The following is a 21,489-nucleotide window of genomic DNA, read 5'->3' on the forward strand; positions in this document are numbered from 1 at the left end:
GGTGACTGTATATATACACATCTGTATGTGAGGAGCCCCCTCTAGTGGTGACTGTATATATACATCTGTATGTGAGGAGCCCCCTCTAGTGGTGACTGTATATATACACATCTGTATGTGAGGAGCCCCCTCTAGTGGTGACTGTATATATACATCTGTATGTGAGGAGCCCCCTCTAGTGGTGACTGTATATATACACATCTGTATGTGAGGAGCCTCCTCTAGTGGTGTGCTGTGTACCTAGTTTGGTGGGTGGTCTTTCCCCCGTATATTATGGACACAGACCCCCAGGCCCCGTGCGGTTCTCACCTGCACCCTCGTCCGTTGTCTGCGCGTCGGTCAGCAGTCGGTCGAGCCGCTCATCCAGATTGTGGAAGGTGAGAGGTTTCCTGTGGAGAGCAGCGGACGGTATGATCAGCGGCGCCCTCCTCCTCCTTGTTCTTACACGCTGGGGGTCCGCCATAGTGTGCGCGCCCTGATGTGTGGAAAGCCGGCTGACAACCACTTGTGGCCACCATGAGGAGCTCCAGGGTTGTCAGCCGACCTCCTGAAGACTGACGAGTCCTAGAGTGATGGAAGGTGCGGAACGGGCGACAGCAGCCATAGTGCTCCTCGCCCAAACAATCTGCCAGCCAGTGACCTGGGGAGCGGAGGCCGTAACCGGAGGAGGGCAGCTGCGGCGGAGGTAACCGGAGGAGGGCAGCTGCGGCTGAGGTAACCGGAGGAGGGCAGCTGCGGCGGAGGTAACCGGAGGAGGGCAGCTGCGGCGGAGGTAACCGGAGGAGGGCAGCAGAGGCGGAGGTAACCGGAGGAGGGCAGCTGCGGCGGAGGTAACCGGAGGAGGGCAGCTGCGGCGGAGGTAACCGGAGGAGGGCAGCTGCGGCGGAGGTAACCGGAGGAGGGCAGCTGCGGCTGAGGTAACCGGAGGAGGGCAGCTGCGGCGGAGGTAACCGGAGGAGGGCAGCTGCGGCGGAGGTAACCGGAGGAGGGCAGCTGCGGCGGAGGTAACCGGAGGAGGGTAGCAGAGGCGGAGGTAACCGGAGGAGGGCAGCAGAGGCGGAGGTAACCGGAGGAGGGCAGCAGAGGCGGAGGTAACCGGAGGAGGGCAGCAGAGGCGGAGGTAACCGGAGGAGAGCAGCAGAGGCGGCGGTAACCGGAGGAGAGCAGCAGAGGCGGCGGTAACCGGAGGAGGGCAGCAGAGGCGGCGGTAACCGGATGAGGGCAGCAGAGGCGGCGGTAACCGGAGGAGGGCAGCAGAGGCGGAGGTAACCGGAGGAGAGCAGCAGAGGCGGCGGTAACCAGAGGAGGGCAGCAGAGGCGGAGGTAACCGGAGGAGGGCAGCAGAGGCGGAGGTAACCGGAGGAGAGCAGCAGAGGCGGCGGTAACCGGAGGAGAGCAGCAGAGGCGGCGGTAACCGGAGGAGGGCAGCAGAGGCGGAGGTAACCGGAGGAGAGCAGCAGAGGCGGCGGTAACCGGAGGAGAGCAGCAGAGGCGGCGGTAACCGGAGGAGGGCAGCAGAGGCGGCGGTAACCGGAGGAGGGCAGCAGAGGCGGCGGTAACCGGAGGAGGGCAGCAGAGGCGGAGGTAACCGGAGGAGGGCAGCAGAGGCGGAGGTAACCGGAGGAGAGCAGCAGAGGCGGCGGTAACCGGAGGAGAGCAGCAGAGGCGGAGGTAACCGGAGGAGGGCAGCAGAGGCGGAGGTAACCGGAGGAGGGCAGCAGAGGCGGAGGTAACCGGAGGAGAGCAGCAGAGGCGGCGGTAACCGGAGGAGGGCAGCAGAGGCGGAGGTAACCGGAGGAGAGCAGCAGAGGCGGCGGTAACCGGAGGAGGGCAGCAGAGGCTATTTATAGAGGAGGTGAGGGAGCAGGACTATTATTGGGCACAGGCGCAGCAGCTGTCGCTCCTCAGCAGCACAGGGCAGAGCACACACTCATAGTTACCTGTAGTTAGCGCCATGCTGCGCCCCCTCGCTGCCCGGGAACACTCGGTGCAGGTACTGGCTCAGGAGCCGCTCAGTCACGATGCCTACAACACAGGAGATAGACAGCAGCGCCCCCAGGAGGACTATGGGGCTTCCCCAGTGTCAGGACCTCAACATCCCATCCATGTCTACACCAAGTCCGGGCATCCACACAGCTGAAGACTTGTTACAGTGTGTAAGTGCAGACAAGAGCACTCAGCACAAAGGGAAGATTACCGATACAAGGCAGCGAACCTTCAGCTGTGTGAGCAGGAAAGAAACGCTGGTAGCATCCATCCCATAATCCCGAGGGACGGGGCCAGCATAGATCCCACAATCCGGAGTAGTCGGGGCCAGTGCCATCCCATAATCCCGAGGGGCCGGCGCCATCGTAAATCCTATAATCCCGAGGGGCCAGCGCAATCGTAAATCCCATAATCCCGAGGGGCCGGCACCAGCGTCCATCCCATAATCACGAGGGGCCGGCACCAGCGTCCATCCCATAATCCCGAGGGGCCGGCGCAATCGTAAATCCCATAATCCCATGGGGCTGGGGCCAGCGTCCATCCCATAATCCCGAGGAGCCGGCGCCATCGTAAATCCCATAATCCCGAGGGGCCGGCACCAGCGCCCATCCCATAATCCCATGGGGCCGGGGCCAGCGTTCATCCCATAATCCCGAGGGGCCGGTGTCATCATAAATCCTATAATCCCGAAGGGCCGGCGCCATTGTAAATCCTATAATCCCGAGGGGTCGGAGCAATAGTAAATCTCATAATCCCATGGGGCCGGGGCCAGCGTCCATCCCATAATCCCGAGGGGCCGGCACCAGCATCCATCCCATAATCCCGAGGGGCTGTCGCAATCGTAAATCCCATAATCCCATGGGGCCGGGGCCAGCGTCTATCCCATAATCCAGAGGGGCCGGCACCAGCATCCATCCCATAATCCCGAGGGGCTGGCGCAATCTTAAATCCCATAATCCCATGGGGCCAGGGCCAGCATCCATCCCATAATCCCGAGGAGCCGGCGCCATCGTAAATCCCATAATCCCGAGGGGCCGGCACCAGCGTCCATCCCATAATCCCGAGGGGCTGGCACCAGCGTCCATCCCATAATCCCGAGGGGCTGGCACCAGCGCCCATCCCATAATCCCGAGAGGCCATGTTTTACCTGTGAGCTTTGTCTTCTCCGGTTCGCTGGACAGTCGGAAACTTCTCTTCGTCAGTGGCGCTCCGGAGCCTCTGGAAGCCATGACCTGAGGAGAACGTCAGCATGACGATCTGCCGGTCACATGACCTGGGGAGTGTGTCAGCATGACGACCTGCCGGTCACATGACTTGTGGAGAACGTTCAGCATGACGACCTGCCGGTCACATGCACATGACCTGTGGAGCGTGTCAGCATGACGATCTGCCGGTCACATGACCTGGGGACAGCGTCAGCATGACGACCTGCCAGCACGTGACCTAAGGAGAATGTCAGCATGACGCCCTGCCGGTCACATGACCTGAGGAGAGTCAGCATGACGACCTGCCAGCACGTGACCTGAGGAGAGCGTCAGCATGATGACCTGCCGGTCACATGACCTGAGGAGAGTCAGCATGACGACCTGCCAGCACGTGACCTGAGGAGAGCGTCAGCATGACGACCTGCCAGCACGCAACCTGAGAACATTAGCATGACGTCCTGCCGGTCACGTGACCTGTGGAGAGCGTCAGCATGACGACCTGCCGGTCACGTGACCTGTGGTGAGCGTCAGCATGACGACCCGCCGGTCACGTGACCTGGGGAGAGCATCAGCATGACGATCCGCCGGTCACGTGACCTGGGGAGAGCGTCAGCATGACGACCCGCCGGTCACGTGACCTGGGGAGAGCGTCACCATGACGACCCGCCGGTCACGTGACCTGGGGAGAGCATCAGCATGACGACCCGCCGGTCACGTGACCTGGGGAGAGCGTCAGCATGACGACCCGCCGGTCACGTGACCTGGGGAGAGCGTCAGCATGACGACCCGCCGGTCACGTGACCTGGGGAGAGTGGACATGGCAGGGTGGGTGTTACACTGCGGAGGTGGTTGCGGAGCGTCCTGAGTGGCTCCTCGAGGTCCCGCCCCCCTTCTGTGACGTCGGTGGTTGCGCAGTGGGAGGAGCCCACGCGTGGACTCTCAGGAGCTCTGAGTAAGATCCGGAGCGGAGTCACCGCGACCAAAGTCCTGTCCCGGAACAGCGGAGCCCCCGCCCCGGACCAGCGGCAGCACACGGCCGGTCTCCATAGTGATGGCGGCCGCACACTCACCTCCCCGGGCTCAGCCTGCGCTCTGCGCTCCCGGCAACGCTGACTCCTCCCCCTTCACCAGTCTCCGCCCCTCAAGCCACTTCCTGTTTTTTTTTTCCAATAAGCTTTATTCAGAGTGACAAACCGCGCAATTCTACGTACTACAGCGCCCGGCATGCCGCTCTCCCCGGGGCCGTAAGGTGGCGTGCTGGGAGTTGTAGTGCAGTGACTGGGGAGCCGCGGCTGGCGGCCTAATATAACAATAACGCAAATAATAAACTGCTGCGGAGCCGGAGGGGAAGACGCCGCACAGTGAGAACAGCGGCGGAAACGTGGCATCACAGCGCCGATAGCAGAAGGGTTCAATGACTCACAGAGACGCCCCGTCCTCCCCTCCATCTTCCTCGCTGATACAAGCCTGTGTGAGGTAGCAGAGCCCAGCTGCACAGTAGTCGGGGATATCAGCTGACTATTGTGAGGTAGCAGAGCTCAGCTGCACAGTAGTCGGGGATATCAGCTGACTATAGTGAGGTAGCAGAGCCCAGCTGCACAGTAGTCGGGGATATCAGCTGACTATAGTGAGGTAGCAGAGCCCAGCTGCACAGCAGTCGGGGATATCAGCTGACTATTGTGAGGTAGCAGAGCCCAGCTGCACAGCAGTCTGGGATATCAGCTGACTATTGTGAGGTAGCAGAGCCCAGCTGCACAGTAGTCGGGGATATCAGCTGACTATTGTGAGGTAGCAGAGCTCAGCTGCACAGCAGTCGGGATATCAGCTGACTATTGTGAGGTAGCAGAGCTCAGCTGCACAGCAGTCGGGATATCAGCTGACTATTGTGAGGTAGCAGAGCTCAGCTGCACAGCAGTCGGGATATCAGCTGACTATTGTGAGGTAGCAGAGCTCAGCTGCACAGCAGTCGGGGATATCAGCTGACTATAGTGAGGTAGCAGAGCCCAGCTGCACAGTAGTCGGGGATATCAGCTGACTATAGTGAGGTAGCAGAGCCCAGCTGCACAGCAGTCGGGGATATCAGCTGACTATTGTGAGGTAGCAGAGCCCAGCTGCACAGCAGTCGGGGATATCAGCTGACTATTGTGAGGTAGCAGAGCCCAGCTGCACAGTAGTCGGGGATATCAGCTGACTATTGTGAGGTAGCAGAGCTCAGCTGCACAGCAGTCGGGATATCAGCTGACTATTGTGAGGTAGCAGAGCTCAGCTGCACAGCAGTCGGGATATAAGCTGACTATTGTGAGGTAGCAGAGCTCAGCTGCACAGCAGTCGGGATATCAGCTGACTATTGTGAGGTAGCAGAGCTCAGCTGCACAGCAGTCGGGATATCAGCTGACTATTGTGAGGTAGCAGAGCTCAGCTGCACAGCAGTCGGGATATCAGCTGACTATTGTGAGGTAGCAGAGCTCAGCTGCACAGCAGTCGGGATATCAGCTGACTATTGTGAGGTAGCAGAGCCCAGCTGCACAGCAGTCGGGGATATCAGCTGACTATAGTGAGGTAGCAGAGCCCAGCTGCACAGCAGTCAGGGATATCAGCTGACTATTGTGAGGTAGCAGAGCCCAGCTGCACAGCAGTCAGGGATATCAGCTGACTATTGTGAGGTAGCAGAGCCCAGCTGCACAGCAGTCGGGGATATCAGCTGACTATAGTGAGGTAGCAGAGCCCAGCTGCACAGCAGTCGGGGATATCAGCTGACTATAGTGAGGTAGCAGAGCCCAGCTGCACAGCAGTCGGGGATATCAGCTGACTATAGTGAGGTAGCAGAGCCCAGCTGCACAGTAGTCGGGGATATCAGCTGACTATTGTGAGGTAGCAGAGCCCAGCTGCACAGCAGTCGGGGATATCAGCTGACTATTGTGAGGTAGCAGAGCCCAGCTGCACAGCAGTCAGGATATCAGCTGACTATTGTGATGTAGCAGAGCCCAGCTGCACAGTAGTCGGGGATATCAGCTGACTATAGTGAGGTAGCAGAGCCCAGCTGCACAGCAGTCGGGGATATCAGCTGACTATAGTGAGGTAGCAGAGCCCAGCTGCACAGTAGTCGGGGATATCAGCTGACTATTGTGAGGTAGCAGAGCCCAGCTGCACAGCAGTCGGGGATATCAGCTGACTATTGTGATGTAGCAGAGCCCAGCTGCACAGTAGTCGGGGATATCAGCTGACTATAGTGAGGTAGCAGAGCCCAGCTGCACAGTAGTCGGGGATATCAGCTGACTATTGTGAGGTAGCAGAGCCCAGCTGCACAGCAGTCGGGGATATCAGCTGACTATAGTGAGGTAGCAGAGCCCAGCTGCACAGTAGTCGGGGATATCAGCTGACTATTGTGAGGTAGCAGAGCTCAGCTGCACAGCAGTCGGGATATCAGCTGACTATTGTGATGTAGCAGAGCCCAGCTGCACAGCAGTCGGGGATATCAGCTGACTATAGTGAGGTAGCAGAGCCCAGCTGCACAGTAGTCGGGGATATCAGCTGACTTGTGAGGTAGCAGAGCCCAGCTGCACAGCAGTCAGGGATATCAGCTGACTATTGTGAGGTAGCAGAGCCCAGCTGCACAGCAGTCAGGATATCAGCTGACTATTGTGATGTAGCAGAGCCCAGCTGCACAGTAGTCGGGGATATCAGCTGACTATAGTGAGGTAGCAGAGCCCAGCTGCACAGCAGTCGGGGATATCAGCTGACTATAGTGAGGTAGCAGAGCCCAGCTGCACAGTAGTCGGGGATATCAGCTGACTATTGTGAGGTAGCAGAGCCCAGCTGCACAGCTGCCGGGGATATCAGCTGACTAGTGTGAGGTAGCAGAGCCCAGCTGCACAGCAGTGTTGAGGATATCAGCTGACTACTGTGATGTAGCAGAGCCCAGCTGCACAGCAGTCGGGGATATCAGCTGACTATTGTGATGTAGCAGAGCCCAGCTGCACAGCTGTCGGGGATATCAGCTGACTATTGTGATGTAGCAGAGCCCAGCCGAAGTCGGGTATATTAGCTGACTCTTATGATGTAGCAGAGCCCAGCCGCACAGCAGTCGGGTATATCAGCTGACTACGGTGATGTAGCAAAGTCTAGCCGCACAACAGAGTCAGAGATATCAGCTAACTACTGTGATGTAGCAGAGCCCAGCCGCATAGCAGAGTCGGAGATATCAGCTGACTCTTGGGATGTAGCAGAGCCCAGCCGCACAGCAATGTTGAGGATATCAGCTGACTATTGTGATGTAACAGAGCCCAGCTGCACAGTAGTTGGGGATATCAGCTGACTATTGTGAGGTAGCAGAGCCCAGCTGCACAGTAGTCGGGGATATCAGCTGACTATTGTGAGGTAGCAGAGCCCAGCCGCACAGCAGATTCGGGGATATCAGCTGACTAGTGTGATGTAGCAGAGCCCAGCTGCACAGTAGTCGGGTATATTAGCTGACTACTGTGATGTACCAGAGCCCGGCCGCAGTCGGGTAAATTATCGGACTACTGTGATGAAGCAGAGCCCAGCCGCAGTCGGGTATATCAGCTGACTCTTATGATGTAGCAGAGCCCAGCCGCAAAGCAGAGTCAGAGATATCAGCTAACTACTGAGATGTAGCAGAACCCAGCCGCACAACAGAGTCGGGTATATGAGCTGACTCTTGGGATGTAGCAGAGCCCGGCCACACAGCAGAGTCAGAGATATCAGCCATCTACTGTGATGTAGCAGAGCCCAGCCGCACAGCAGAGTCGGAGATATCAGCTGACTATTGTGATGTAGCAGAGCCCAGCCTCATAGCAGTGTTGAGGATATCAGCTGACTATTGTGATGTAACAGAGCCCAGCTGAATAGTAGTTGGGGATATCAGCTGACTATTGTGATGTAGCAGAGCCCAGCTGAACAATAGTCGGGGATATCAGCTGACTATTGTGAGGTAGCAGAGTCGAGATATCAGCTGACTACTGTGATGTAGTAGAGCCCAGCCACACAGCAGAGTTGGAGATATCAGTTGACTACTGTGATGTAGCAGAGCCCAGCAGCACAGCAGAGTCGGGGATATCAGCTGACTATTGTAGGTAGCAGAGCCCAGCCGCACAGTAGATTCAGGGATATCAGCTGACTATTGTGATGTAGCAGAGCCCAGCTGCACAGTAGTTGGGGATATCAGCTGACTATTGCGAAGTAGCAGAGCCCAGCAGCACAGCAGAGTTGGGGATATCAGCTGACTATTGTAATGTAGCAGAGCCCAGCCGCACAGCAGAGTTGGGGATATCAGCTGACTAGTGTGATGTAGCAGAGCCCAGCTGCACAGTAGTCGGGGATATCAGCTGACTAGTGTGAGGTAGCAGAGCCCAGCCGAAGTCGGGTATATTAGCTAACTACTGTGATGAAGCAGAGGCCAGCCGCAGTCGGGTATATCAGCTGACTCTTATGATGCAGCAGAGCACAGCAGAGTCGGGGATATAAGCTGACTAATGTGATGTAGCAGAGTCTAGACTCATAACAGAGTCAGAGATATCAGCTAACTACTGTGATGTAGCAGAGCCCAGCCGCACAGCAGAGTTGGGGATATCAGCTGACTATTGTGATGCAGAAGAGCCCAGCTGACTATTGTGAAGTAGCAGAGCCCAGCTGCATAGTAGTCGGGGATATCAGCTGATTATTGTGAGGTAGCAGAGCCCAGCCGCACAGCAGTGTTGGGGATATCATCTGACTATTATGAGGTAGCAGAGCCCAGCAGAGTTGGGGATATCAGCAGACTATTGTGAGGTAGCAGAGCCCAGCAGAGTTGGGGATATCAGCTGACTATTGTGAGGTAGCAGAGCCCAGCAGAGTTGGGGATATCAGCTGACTATTGTGAGGTAGCAGAGCCCAGCAGAGTTGGGGATATCAGCTGACTATTGTGAGGTAGCAGAGCCCAGCAGAGTTGGGGATATCAGCTGACTATTGTGAGGTAGCAGAGCCCAGCAGAGTTGGGGATATCAGCTGACTATTGTGAGGTAGCAGAGCCCAGCAGAGTTGGGGATATCAGCTGACTATTGTGAGGTAGCAGAGCCCAGCAGAGTTGGGGATATCAGCTGAATATTGTGAGGTAGCAGAGCCCAGCAGAGTTGGGGATATCAGCTGACCATTGTGAGGTAGCAGAGCCCAGCAGAGTTGGGGATATCAGCTGACTATTGTGAGGTAGCAGAGCCCAGCAGCACAGCAGGGTTGGGATGTCTGATCACTATTGTGGTGCTGTAGTTTCTGGTGACTTTGGTACCGGTACCACAATGTGCGTTACATATTCGGGGCAGTACCACGCTGATGCTGGGGAGCCGTCCTGACAACTTCTTCTCTGCTTTCTAATTACATTGTGAGGAAGAAAATACTGAAAAATAATTGACTTTAATCAAACACTATAGAGAAACTAAACAGACGGTCCCAGCCGCCGAGGAGAGGCAGCGGAGGAAGGCGCCACCACTTTATCCCCGTCACAGCGGAGGAAGGCGCCACCACTTTATCCCCGTCACAGCGGAGGAAGGCGCCACCACTTTATCCCCGTCACAGCGGAGGAAGGCGCCACCACTTTATCCCCGTCACAGCGGAGGAAGGCGCCACCACTTTATCCCCGTCACGTCTGACTGTTTCCTCCTTCACATCTGTAAGGAAGTTGGGGGCCGGTCGTATGTGCAGACCCCAGAGACAGGTTCCTGAGCGGTGGATACAGCCAGGCTGGGGCTGCAGCATCGGAGACGAGGTCCAGCTCACAGCTAACTGGCCAGGAAGGCCACTCTTTTGGCCACGTTATCCGCCCCGTACTTCCTCACCAGCTGGACCTGCAGCGCCGGATCGTTCTTCTGTAACAACACGTCATCTTTATGCTCCCAGACAGGAAAACCGTCAGGCCGCCGGCCGGTCAGCAGGAAGTGCCGGGTGCTGCCCACCTCCCCACTGTTCTTGAGAAGGGCCTGAGTCACCCGGCAGACGTCCATCCTAAACTCGCTCATCAGGTCGGTCAGGGCGTCCTGCAGACCCTCGCTGTCAGACATGTCCGGGCTGACCGTCACATCATCCACCTGAGACTCCGCGCTCATGGAGTCCTCACCCATCACAAAGTCTTTCAGACTGATAGCGGGAACCTTCACCGTACAAGCAGAATCCTCATCATCCAACTGCCAGGAGAGAGACGATGAGAGCACAATCCGCAGACATGGCAGCAAGTCAGTCATAAAACACCAATAGGAACAAAGGAGATGATGGGTGAGAGGCCAGAACTAACCCAACACAGGACCTCTGCACTAGAGTCCCAGAGCCACCTCTAACCATCCTGTATTTTACCCCAGAGCTGCACTCACTATTCTGCTGGTGGAGTCACTGTGTATATACATTACATTACTGATCCTGAGTTACATCCTGTATTATACTCCAGAGCTGCACTCACTATTCTGCTGGTGCAGTCACTGTGTACATACATTACATTACTGATCCTGAGTTACATCCTGTATTATACTCCAGAGCTGCACTCACTATTCTGCTGGTGCAGTCACTGTGTACATACATTACATTACTGATCCTGAGTTACCTCCTGTATTATACTCCAGAGCTGCACTCACTATTCTGCTGGTGCAGTCACTGTGTACATACATTACATTACTGATCCTGAGTTACATCCTGTATTATACCCCAGAGCTGCACTCACTATTCTGCTGGTGCAGTCACTGTGTACATATATTACATTACTGATCCTGAGTTACATCCTGTATTATACTCCAGAGCTGCACTCACTATTCTGCTGGTGCAGTCACTGTGTACATACATTACATTACTGATCCTGAGTTACATCCTGTATTATACTCCAGAGCTGCACTCACTATTCTGCTGGTGCAGTCACCATGTACATACATTACATTACTAATCCTGAGTTATATCCTGTATTATACTCCAGAGCTGCACTCACTATTCTGCTGGTGCAGTCACTGTGTACGTACATTACATTACTGATCCTGAGTTACCTCCTGTATTATACCCCAGAGCTGCACTCACTATTCTGCTGGTGCAGTCACTGTGTACATACATTACATTACTGATCCTGAGTTACCTCCTGTATTATACTCCAGAGCTGCACTCACTATTCTGCTGGTGCAGTCACTGTGTACATACATTACATTACTGATCCTGAGTTACATCCTGTATTATACCCAAGAGCTGCACTCACTATTCTGCTGGTGCAGTCACTGTGTACATACATTACATTACTGATCCTGAGTTACATCCTGTATTATACTCCAGAGCTGCACTCCCTATTCTGCTGGTGCAGTCACTGTGTACATACATTACATTACTGATCCTGAGTTACATCCTGTATTATACCCCAGAGCTGCACTCACTATTCTGCTGGTGCAGTCACTGTGTACATACATTACTGATCCTGAGTTACATCCTGTATTATACTCCAGAGCTGCACTCACTATTCTGCTGGTGCAGTCACTGTGTACATACATTACATTACTGATCCTGAGTTACCTCCTGTATTATACTCCAGAGCTGCACTCACTATTCTGCTGGTGCAGTCACTGTGTACATACATTACATTAGTGATCCTGAGTTACATCCTGTATTATACCCCAGAGCTGCACTCACTATTCTGCTGGTGCAGTCACTGTGTACATACATTACATTACTGATCCTGAGTTACATCCTGTATTATACTCCAGAGCAGCACTCACTATTCTGCTGGTGCAGTCACTGTGTACATACATTACATTACTGATCCTGAGTTACATCCTATATAATACTCCAGAGCTGCACTCACTATTCTGCTGGCGCAGTCACTGTGTACATACATTACATTACTGATCCTGAGTTACATCCTGTATTATACTCCAGAGCTGCACTCACTATTCTGCTGGCGCAGTCACTGTGTACATACATTACATTACTGATCCTGAGTTACATCCTGTATTATACTCCAGAGCTGCACTCACTATTCTGCTGGTGCAGTCACTGTTTACATACATTACATTACTGATCCTGAGTTACATCCTGTATTATACTCCAGAGCTGCACTCGCTATTCTGCTGGTGCAGTCACTGTGTACATACATTACATTAATGATCCTGAGTTACATCCTATATTATACTCCAGAGCTGCACTCACTATTCTGCTGGTGCAGTCACTGTGTACATACATTACTGATCCTGAGTTACATCCTGTATTATACTCCAGAGCTGCACTCACTATTCTGCTGGTGCAGTCACTGTGTACATACATTACATTACTGATCCTGAGTTACATCCTATATTATACTCCAGAGCTGCACTCACTATTCTGCTGGTGCAGTCACTGTGTACATACATTACATTACTGATCCTGAGTTACATCCTGTATTATACTCCAGAGCTGCACTCACTATTCTGCTGGTGCAGTCACTGTGTACATACATTACATTACTGATCCTGAGTTACATCCTATATTATACTCCAGAGCTGCACTCACTATTCTGCTGGTGCAGTCACTGTGTACATACATTACATTACTGATCCTCAGTTACATCCTGTATTATACTCCAGAGCTGCACTCACTATTCTGCTGGTGCAGTCACTGTGTACATACATTACATTACTGATCCTGAGTTACATCCTATATTATACTCCAGAGCTGCACTCACTATTCTGCTGGTGCAGTCACTGTGTACATACATTACATTACTGATCCTGAGTTACATCCTGTATTATACCCCAGAGCTGCACTCACTATTCTGCTGGTGCAGTCACTGTGTACATACATTACATTACTGATCCTGAGTTACATCCTGTATTATACCCCACAGCTGCACTCACTATTCTGCTGGTGCAGTCACTGTGTACATACATTACATTACTGATCCTGAGTTACATCCTGTATTATACCCCAGAGCTGCACTCACTATTCTGCTGGTGCAGTCACTGTGTACATACATTACATTACTGATCCTGAGTTACATCCTGTATTATACTCCAGAGCTGCACTCACTATTCTGCTGGTGCAGTCACTGTGTACATACATTACATTACTGATCCTGAGTTACATCCTGTATTATACCCCAGAGCTGCACTCACTATTCTGCTGGTGCAGTCACTGTGTACATACATTACATTACTGATCCTGAGTTACATCCTGTATTATACTCCAGAGCTGCACTCACTATTCTGCTGGTGCAGTCACTGTGTACATACATTACATTACTGATCCTGAGTTACATCCTGTATTATACTCCAGAGCTGCACTCCCTATTCTGCTGGTGCAGTCACTGTGTACATACATTACATTACTGATCCTGAGTTACATCCTGTATTATACCCCAGAGCTGCACTCAGTATTCTGCTGGTGCAGTCACTGTGTACATACATTACATTACTGATCCTGAGTTACATCCTGTATTATACCCCAGAGCTGCACTCACTATTCTGCTGGTGCAGTCACTGTGTACATACATTACTGATCCTGAGTTACATCCTGTATTATACTCCAGAGCTGCTCTCACTATTCTGCTGGTGCAGTCACTGTGTACATACATTACTGATCCTGAGTTACATCCTGTATTATACTCCAGAGCTGCACTCACTATTCTGCTGGTGCAGTCACTGTGTACATACATTACATTACTGATCCTGAGTTACATCCTGTATTATACTCCAGAGCTGCACTCACTATTCTGCTGGTGCAGTCACTGTGTACATACATTACATTACTGATCCTGAGTTACATCCTGTATTATACTCCAGAGCTGCACTCACTATTCTGCTGGTGCAGTCACTGTGTACATACATTACATTACTGATCCTGAGTTACATCCTGTATTATACTCCAGAGCTGCACTCCCTATTCTGCTGGTGCAGTCACTGTGTACATACATTACATTACTGATCCTGAGTTACATCCTGTATTATACTCCAGAGCTGCACTCACTATTCTGCTGGTGCAGTCACGGTGTACATACATTACATTACTGATCCTGAGTTACATCCTGTATTATAGTCCAGAGCTGCACTCCCTATTCTGCTGGTGCAGTCACTGTGTACATACATTACATTACTGATCCTGAGTTACATCCTGTATTATACCCCAGAGCTGCACTCACTATTCTGCTGGTGCAGTCACTGTGTACATACATTACATTACTGATCCTGAGTTACATCCTGTATTATACCCAAGAGCTGCACTCACTATTCTGCTGGTGCAGTCACTGTGTACATACATTACATTACTGATCCTGAGTTACATCCTGTATTATACTCCAGAGCTGCACTCCCTATTCTGCTGGTGCAGTCACTGTGTACATACATTACATTACTGATCCTGAGTTACATCCTGTATTATACCCCAGAGCTGCATTCACTATTCTGCTGGTGCAGTCACTGTGTACATACATTACTGATCCTGAGTTACATCCTGTATTATACTCCAGAGCTGCACTCACTATTCTGCTGGTGCAGTCACTGTGTACATACATTACATTACTGATCCTGAGTTACCTCCTGTATTATACTCCAGAGCTGCACTCACTATTCTGCTGGTGCAGTCACTGTGTACATACATTACATTAGTGATCCTGAGTTACATCCTGTATTATACCCCAGAGCTGCACTCACTATTCTGCTGGTGCAGTCACTGTGTACATACATTACATTACTGATCCTCAGTTACATCCTGTATTATACTCCAGAGCTGCACTCACTATTCTGCTGGTGCAGTCACTGTGTACATACATTACATTACTGATCCTGAGTTACATCCTATATTATACTAAAGAGCTGCACTCACTATTCTGCTGGTGCAGTCACTGTGTACATACATTACATTACTGATCCTGAGTTACATCCTGTATTATACCCCAGAGCTGCACTCACTATTCTGCTGGTGCAGTCACTGTGTACATACATTACATTACTGATCCTGAGTTACATCCTGTATTATACTCCAGAGCTGCACTCACTATTCTGCTGGTGCAGTCACTGTGTACATACATTACATTACTGATCCTGAGTTACATCCTGTATTATACCCCAGAGCTGCACTCACTATTCTGCTGGTGCAGTCACTGTGTACATACATTACATTACTGATCCTGAGTTACATCCTGTATTATACTCCAGAGCTGCACTCACTATTCTGCTGGTGCAGTCACTGTGTACATACATTACATTACTGATCCTGAGTTACATCCTGTATTATACCCCAGAGCTGCACTCACTATTCTGCTGTTGCAGTCACTTTGTACATACATTACATTACTGATCCTGAGTTACATCCTGTATTATACCCCAGAGCTGCACTCACTATTCTGCTGGTGCAGTCACTGTGTACATACATTACATTACTGATCCTGAGTTACATCCTATATTATACTCCAGAGCTGCACTCATTATTCTGCTGGTGCAGTCACTGTGTACATACATTACATTACGGATCCTGAGTTACATCCTGTATTATACCCCAGAGCTGCACTCACTATTCTGCTGGTGCAGTCACTGTGTACATACATTACATTACTGATCCTGAGTTACCTCCTGTATTATACTCCAGAGCTGCACTCACTATTCTGCTGGTGCAGTCACTGTGTACATACATTACATTACTGATCCTGAGTTACATCCTGTATTATAGTCCAGAGCTGCACTCCCTATTCTGCTGGTGCAGTCACTGTGTACATACATTACATTACTGATCCTGAGTTACATCCTGTATTATACCCCAGAGCTGCACTCCCTATTCTGCTGGTGCAGTCACTGTGTACATACATTACATTACTGATCCTGAGTTACATCCTGTATTATACTCCAGAGCTGCACTCCCTATTCTGCTGGTGCAGTCACTGTGTACATACATTACATTACTGATCCTGAGTTACATCCTGTATTATACTCCAGAGCTGCACTCACTATTCTGCTGGTGCAGTCACGGTGTACATACATTACATTACTGATCCTGAGTTACATCCTGTATTATAGTCCAGAGCTGCACTCCCTATTCTGCTGGTGCAGTCACGGTGTACATACATTACATTACTGATCCTGAGTTACATCCTGTATTATACTCCAGAGCTGCACTCACTATTCTGCTGGTGCAGTCACTGTGTACATACATTACATTACTGATCCTGAGTTACATCCTGTATTATACTCCAGAGCTGCACTCACTATTCTGCTGGTGCAGTCACTGTGTACATACATTACATTACTGATCCTGAGTTACATCCTGTATTATACCCCAGAGCTGCACTCACTATTCTGCTGGTGCAGTCACGGTGTACATACATTACATTACTGATCCTGAGTTACATCCTGTATTATAGTCCAGAGCTGCACTCCCTATTCTGCTGGTGCAGTCACTGTGTACATACATTACATTACTGATCCTGAGTTACATCCTGTATTATACTCCAGAGCTGCACTCACTATTCTGCTGGTGCAGTCACTGTGTACATACATTACATTACTGATCCTGAGTTACATCCTGTATTATACCCCAGAGCTGCACTCACTATTCTGCTGGTGCAGTCACTGTGTACATACATTACATTAGTGATCCTGAGTTACATCCTGTATTATACCCCAGAGCTGCACTCACTATTCTGCTGGTGCAGTTACTGTGTACATACATTACATTAGTGATCCTGAGTTACATCCTGTATTATACCCCAGAGCTGCACTCACTATTCTGCTGGTGCAGTCACTGTGTACATACATTACATTAGTGATCCTGAGTTACATCCTGTATTATACTCCAGAGCTGCCCTCACTATTCTGCTGGTGCAGTCACTGTGTACATACATTACATTACTGATCCCGAGTTACATCCTGTATTATAGTCCAGAGCTGCACTCCCTATTCTGCTGGTGCAGTCACTGTGTACATACATTACATTACTGATCCTGAGTTACATCCTGTATTATACCCCAGAGCTGCACTCACTATTCTGCTGGTGCAGTCACGGTGTACATACATTACATTACTGATCCTGAGTTACATCCTGTATTATAGTCCAGAGCTGCACTCCCTATTCTGCTGGTGCAGTCACTGTGTACATACATTACATTACTGATCCTGAGTTACATCCTATATTATACTCCAGAGCTGCACTCACTATTCTGCTGGTGCAGTCACTGTGTACATACATTACATTACTGATCCGGAGTTACATCCTGTATTATACCCCAGAGCTGCACTCACTATTCTGCTGGTGCAGTCACTGTGTACATACATTACATTACTGATCCTGAGTTACATCCTGTATTATACTCCAGAGCTGCACTCACTATTCTGCTGGTGCAGTCACTGTGTACGTACATTACATTACTGATCCTGAGTTACCTCCTGTATTATACTCCAGAGCTGCACTCACTATTCTGCTGGTGCAGTCACTGTGTACATTACATTACTGATCCTGAGTTACATCCTGTATTATACTCCAGAGCTGCACTCACTATTCTGCTGGTGCAGTCACTGTGTACATACATTACATTACTGATCCTGAGTTACATCCTGTATTATACTCCAGAGCTGCACTCACTATTCTGCTGGTGCAGTCACTGTGTACATACATTACATTACTGATCCTGAGTTACATCCTGTATTATACCCCAGAGCTGCACTCACTATTCTGCTGGTGCAGTCACGGTGTACATACTTTACATTACTGATCCTGAGTTACATCCTGTATTATAGTCCAGAGCTGCACTCCCTATTCTGCTGGTGCAGTCACTGTGTACATACATTACATTACTGATCCTGAGTTACATCCTGTATTATACTCCAGAGCTGCACTCACTATTCTGCTGGTGCAGTCACTGTGTACGTACATTACATTACTGATCCTGAGTTACCTCCTGTATTATACTCCAGAGCTGCACTCACTATTCTGCTGGTGCAGTCACTGTGTACATTACATTACTGATCCTGAGTTACATCCTGTATTATACTCCAGAGCTGCACTCACTATTCTGCTGGTGCAGTCACTGTGTACATACATTACTGATCCTGAGTTACATCCTGTATTATGCTCCAGAGCTGCACTCACTATTCTGCTGGTGCAGTCACTGTGTACATTACATTACTGATCCTGAGTTACATCCTGTATTATACTCCAGAGCTGCACTCACTATTCTGCTGGTGCAGTCACTGTGTACATACATTACATTACTGATCCTGAGTTACATCCTGTATTATACCCCAGAGCTGCACTCACTATTCTGCTGTTGCAGTCACTTTGTACATACATTACATTACTGATCCTGAGTTACATCCTGTATTATACCCCAGAGCTGCACTCACTATTCTGCTGGTGCAGTCACTGTGTACATACATTACATTACTGATCCTGAGTTACATCCTATATTATACTCCAGAGCTGCACTCATTATTCTGCTGGTGCAGTCACTGTGTACATACATTACATTACGGATCCTGAGTTACATCCTGTATTATACCCCAGAGCTGCACTCACTATTCTGCTGGTGCAGTCACTGTGTACATACATTACATTACTGATCCTGAGTTACCTCCTGTATTACACTCCAGAGCTGCACTAACTATTCTGCTGGTGCAGTCACTGTGCACATACATTACATTACTGATCCTGAGTTACATCCTGTATTATACTCCAGAGCTGCACTAACTATTCTGCTGGTGCAGTCACTGTGCACATACATTACATTACTGATCCTGAGTTACATCCTGTATTATACCCCAGAGCTGCACTCACTATTCTGCTGGTGCAGTCACTGTGTACATACATTACATTACTGATCCTGAGTTACCTCCTGTATTATACTCCAGAGCTGCACTCACTATTCTGCTGGTGCAGTCACTGTGTACATACATTACATTACTGATCCTGAGTTACATCCTGTATTATAGTCCAGAGCTGCACTCCCTATTCTGCTGGTGCAGTCACTGTGTACATACATTACATTACTGATCCTGAGTTACATCCTGTATTATACCCCAGAGCTGCACTCCCTATTCTGCTGGTGCAGTCACTGTGTACATACATTACATTACTGATCCTGAGTTACATCCTGTATTATACTCCAGAGCTGCACTCCCTATTCTGCTGGTGCAGTCACTGTGTACATACATTACATTACTGATCCTGAGTTACATCCTGTATTATACTCCAGAGCTGCACTCACTATTCTGCTGGTGCAGTCACGGTGTACATACATTACATTACTGATCCTGAGTTACATCCTGTATTATAGTCCAGAGCTGCACTCCCTATTCTGCTGGTGCAGTCACGGTGTACATACATTACATTACTGATCCTGAGTTACATCCTGTATTATAGTCCAGAGCTGCACTCCCTATTCTGCTGGTGCAGTCACTGTGTACATACATTACATTACTGATCCTGAGTTACCTCCTGTATTATACCCCAGAGCTGCACTCACTATTCTGCTGGTGCAGTCACTGTGTACATACATTACATTACTGATCCTGAGTTACATCCTGTATTATACTCCAGAGCTGCACTCACTATTCTGCTGGTGCAGTCACTGTGTACATACATTACTGATCCTGAGTTACATCCTGTATTATGCTCCAGAGCTGCACTCACTATTCTGCTGGTGCAGTCACTGTGTACATTACATTACTGATCCTGAGTTACATCCTGTATTATACTCCAGAGCTGCACTCACTATTCTGCTGGTGCAGTCACTGTGTACATACATTACATTACTGATCCTGAGTTACATCCTGTATTATACTCCAGAGCTGCACTCACTATTCTGCTGGTGCAGTCACTGTGTACATACATTACATTACTGATCCTGAGTTACATCCTGTATTATACCCCAGAGCTGCACTCACTATTCTGCTGGTGCAGTCACGGTGTACATACATTACATTACTGATCCTCAGTTACATCCTGTATTATAGTCCAGAGCTGCACTCCCTATTCTGCTGGTGCAGTCACTGTGTACATACATTACATTACTGATCCTGAGTTACATCCTGTATTATACTCCAGAGCTGCACTCACTATTCTGCTGGTGCAGTCACTGTGTACATACATTACATTACTGATCCTGAGTTACATCCTGTATTATACCCCAGAGCTGCACTCACTATTCTGCTGGTGCAGTCACTGTGTACATACATTACATTAGTGATCCTGAGTTACATCCTGTATTATACCCCAGAGCTGCACTCACTATTCTGCTGGTGCAGTTACTGTGTACATACATTACATTAGTGATCCTGAGTTACATCCTGTATTATACCCCAGAGCTGCACTCACTATTCTGCTGGTGCAGTCACTGTGTACATACATTACATTAGTGATCCTGAGTTACATCCTGTATTATACTCCAGAGCTGCCCTCACTATTCTGCTGGTGCAGTCACTGTGTACATACATTACATTACTGATCCCGAGTTACATCCTGTATTATAGTCCAGAGCTGCACTCCCTATTCTGCTGGTGCAGTCACTGTGTACATACATTACATTACTGATCCTGAGTTACATCCTGTATTATACCCCAGAGCTGCACTCACTATTCTGCTGGTGCAGTCACGGTGTACATACATTACATTACTGATCCTGAGTTACATCCTGTATTATAGTCCAGAGCTGCACTCCCTATTCTGCTGGTGCAGTCACTGTGTACATACATTACATTACTGATCCTGAGTTACATCCTATATTATACTCCAGAGCTGCACTCACTATTCTGCTGGTGCAGTCACTGTGTACATACATTACATTACTGATCCGGAGTTACATCCTGTATTATACCCCAGAGCTGCACTCACTATTCTGCTGGTGCAGTCACTGTGTACATACATTACATTACTGATCCTGAGTTACATCCTGTATTATATCCAGAGCTGCACTCACTATTCTGCTGGTGCAGTCACTGTGTACGTACATTACATTACTGATCCTGAGTTACCTCCTGTATTATACTCCAGAGCTGCACTCACTATTCTGCTGGTGCAGTCACTGTGTACATTACATTCACCTGATCCTGAGTTACATCCTGTATTATACTCCAGAGCTGCACTCACTATTCTGCTGGTGCAGTCACTGTGTACATACATTACATTACTGATCCTGAGTTACATCCTGTATTATACTCCAGAGCTGCACTCACTATTCTGCTGGTGCAGTCACGGTGTACATACATTACATTACTGATCCTGAGTTACATCCTGTATTATAGTCCCAGAGCTGCACTCACTATTCTGCTGGTGCAGTCACTGTGTACATACTTTACATTACTGATCCTGAGTTACATCCTGTATTATATCCAGA

The 21,489-nt window shown here is 49.8% G+C and overlaps 2 protein-coding genes across 2 annotated transcripts in view; both read right to left on the bottom strand.

The window, feature by feature from the left end:
- Positions 1-309: 309 nt before the first annotated feature.
- Positions 310-4,373, bottom strand: LOC141248824 (E3 ubiquitin-protein ligase RNF123-like; the record flags this gene model as incomplete). Its single annotated transcript, XM_073669457.1, has 4 exons — positions 4,262-4,373; positions 3,134-3,218; positions 1,941-2,025; positions 310-389 (listed from the first exon to the last, which is right to left on the bottom strand). Coding segments are annotated over exons 2-4 (247 nt in total), but the record flags the coding sequence as incomplete, so codon positions are not given.
- A 5,204-nt stretch (positions 4,374-9,577) lies between these two features.
- The window catches only part of LOC141248826 (telomeric repeat-binding factor 2-interacting protein 1-like), a 39,867-nt gene continuing 27,955 nt past the window's right edge, over positions 9,578-21,489 (bottom strand). The window contains exon 2 of the mRNA XM_073669458.1: positions 9,578-10,363. Coding sequence (XP_073525559.1) covers positions 9,962-10,363 — 402 coding nt within the window. The 3' untranslated portion in view covers positions 9,578-9,961. The remainder of the gene's footprint in view (positions 10,364-21,489) is intronic.

This window comes from Phyllobates terribilis, unplaced genomic scaffold (assembly GCF_046119375.1).
Source record: "Phyllobates terribilis strain yellow unplaced genomic scaffold, ASM4611937v1 Scaffold_4096__1_contigs__length_65126, whole genome shotgun sequence".
NCBI classification, from domain to species: Eukaryota; Metazoa; Chordata; class Amphibia; order Anura; family Dendrobatidae; genus Phyllobates; species Phyllobates terribilis.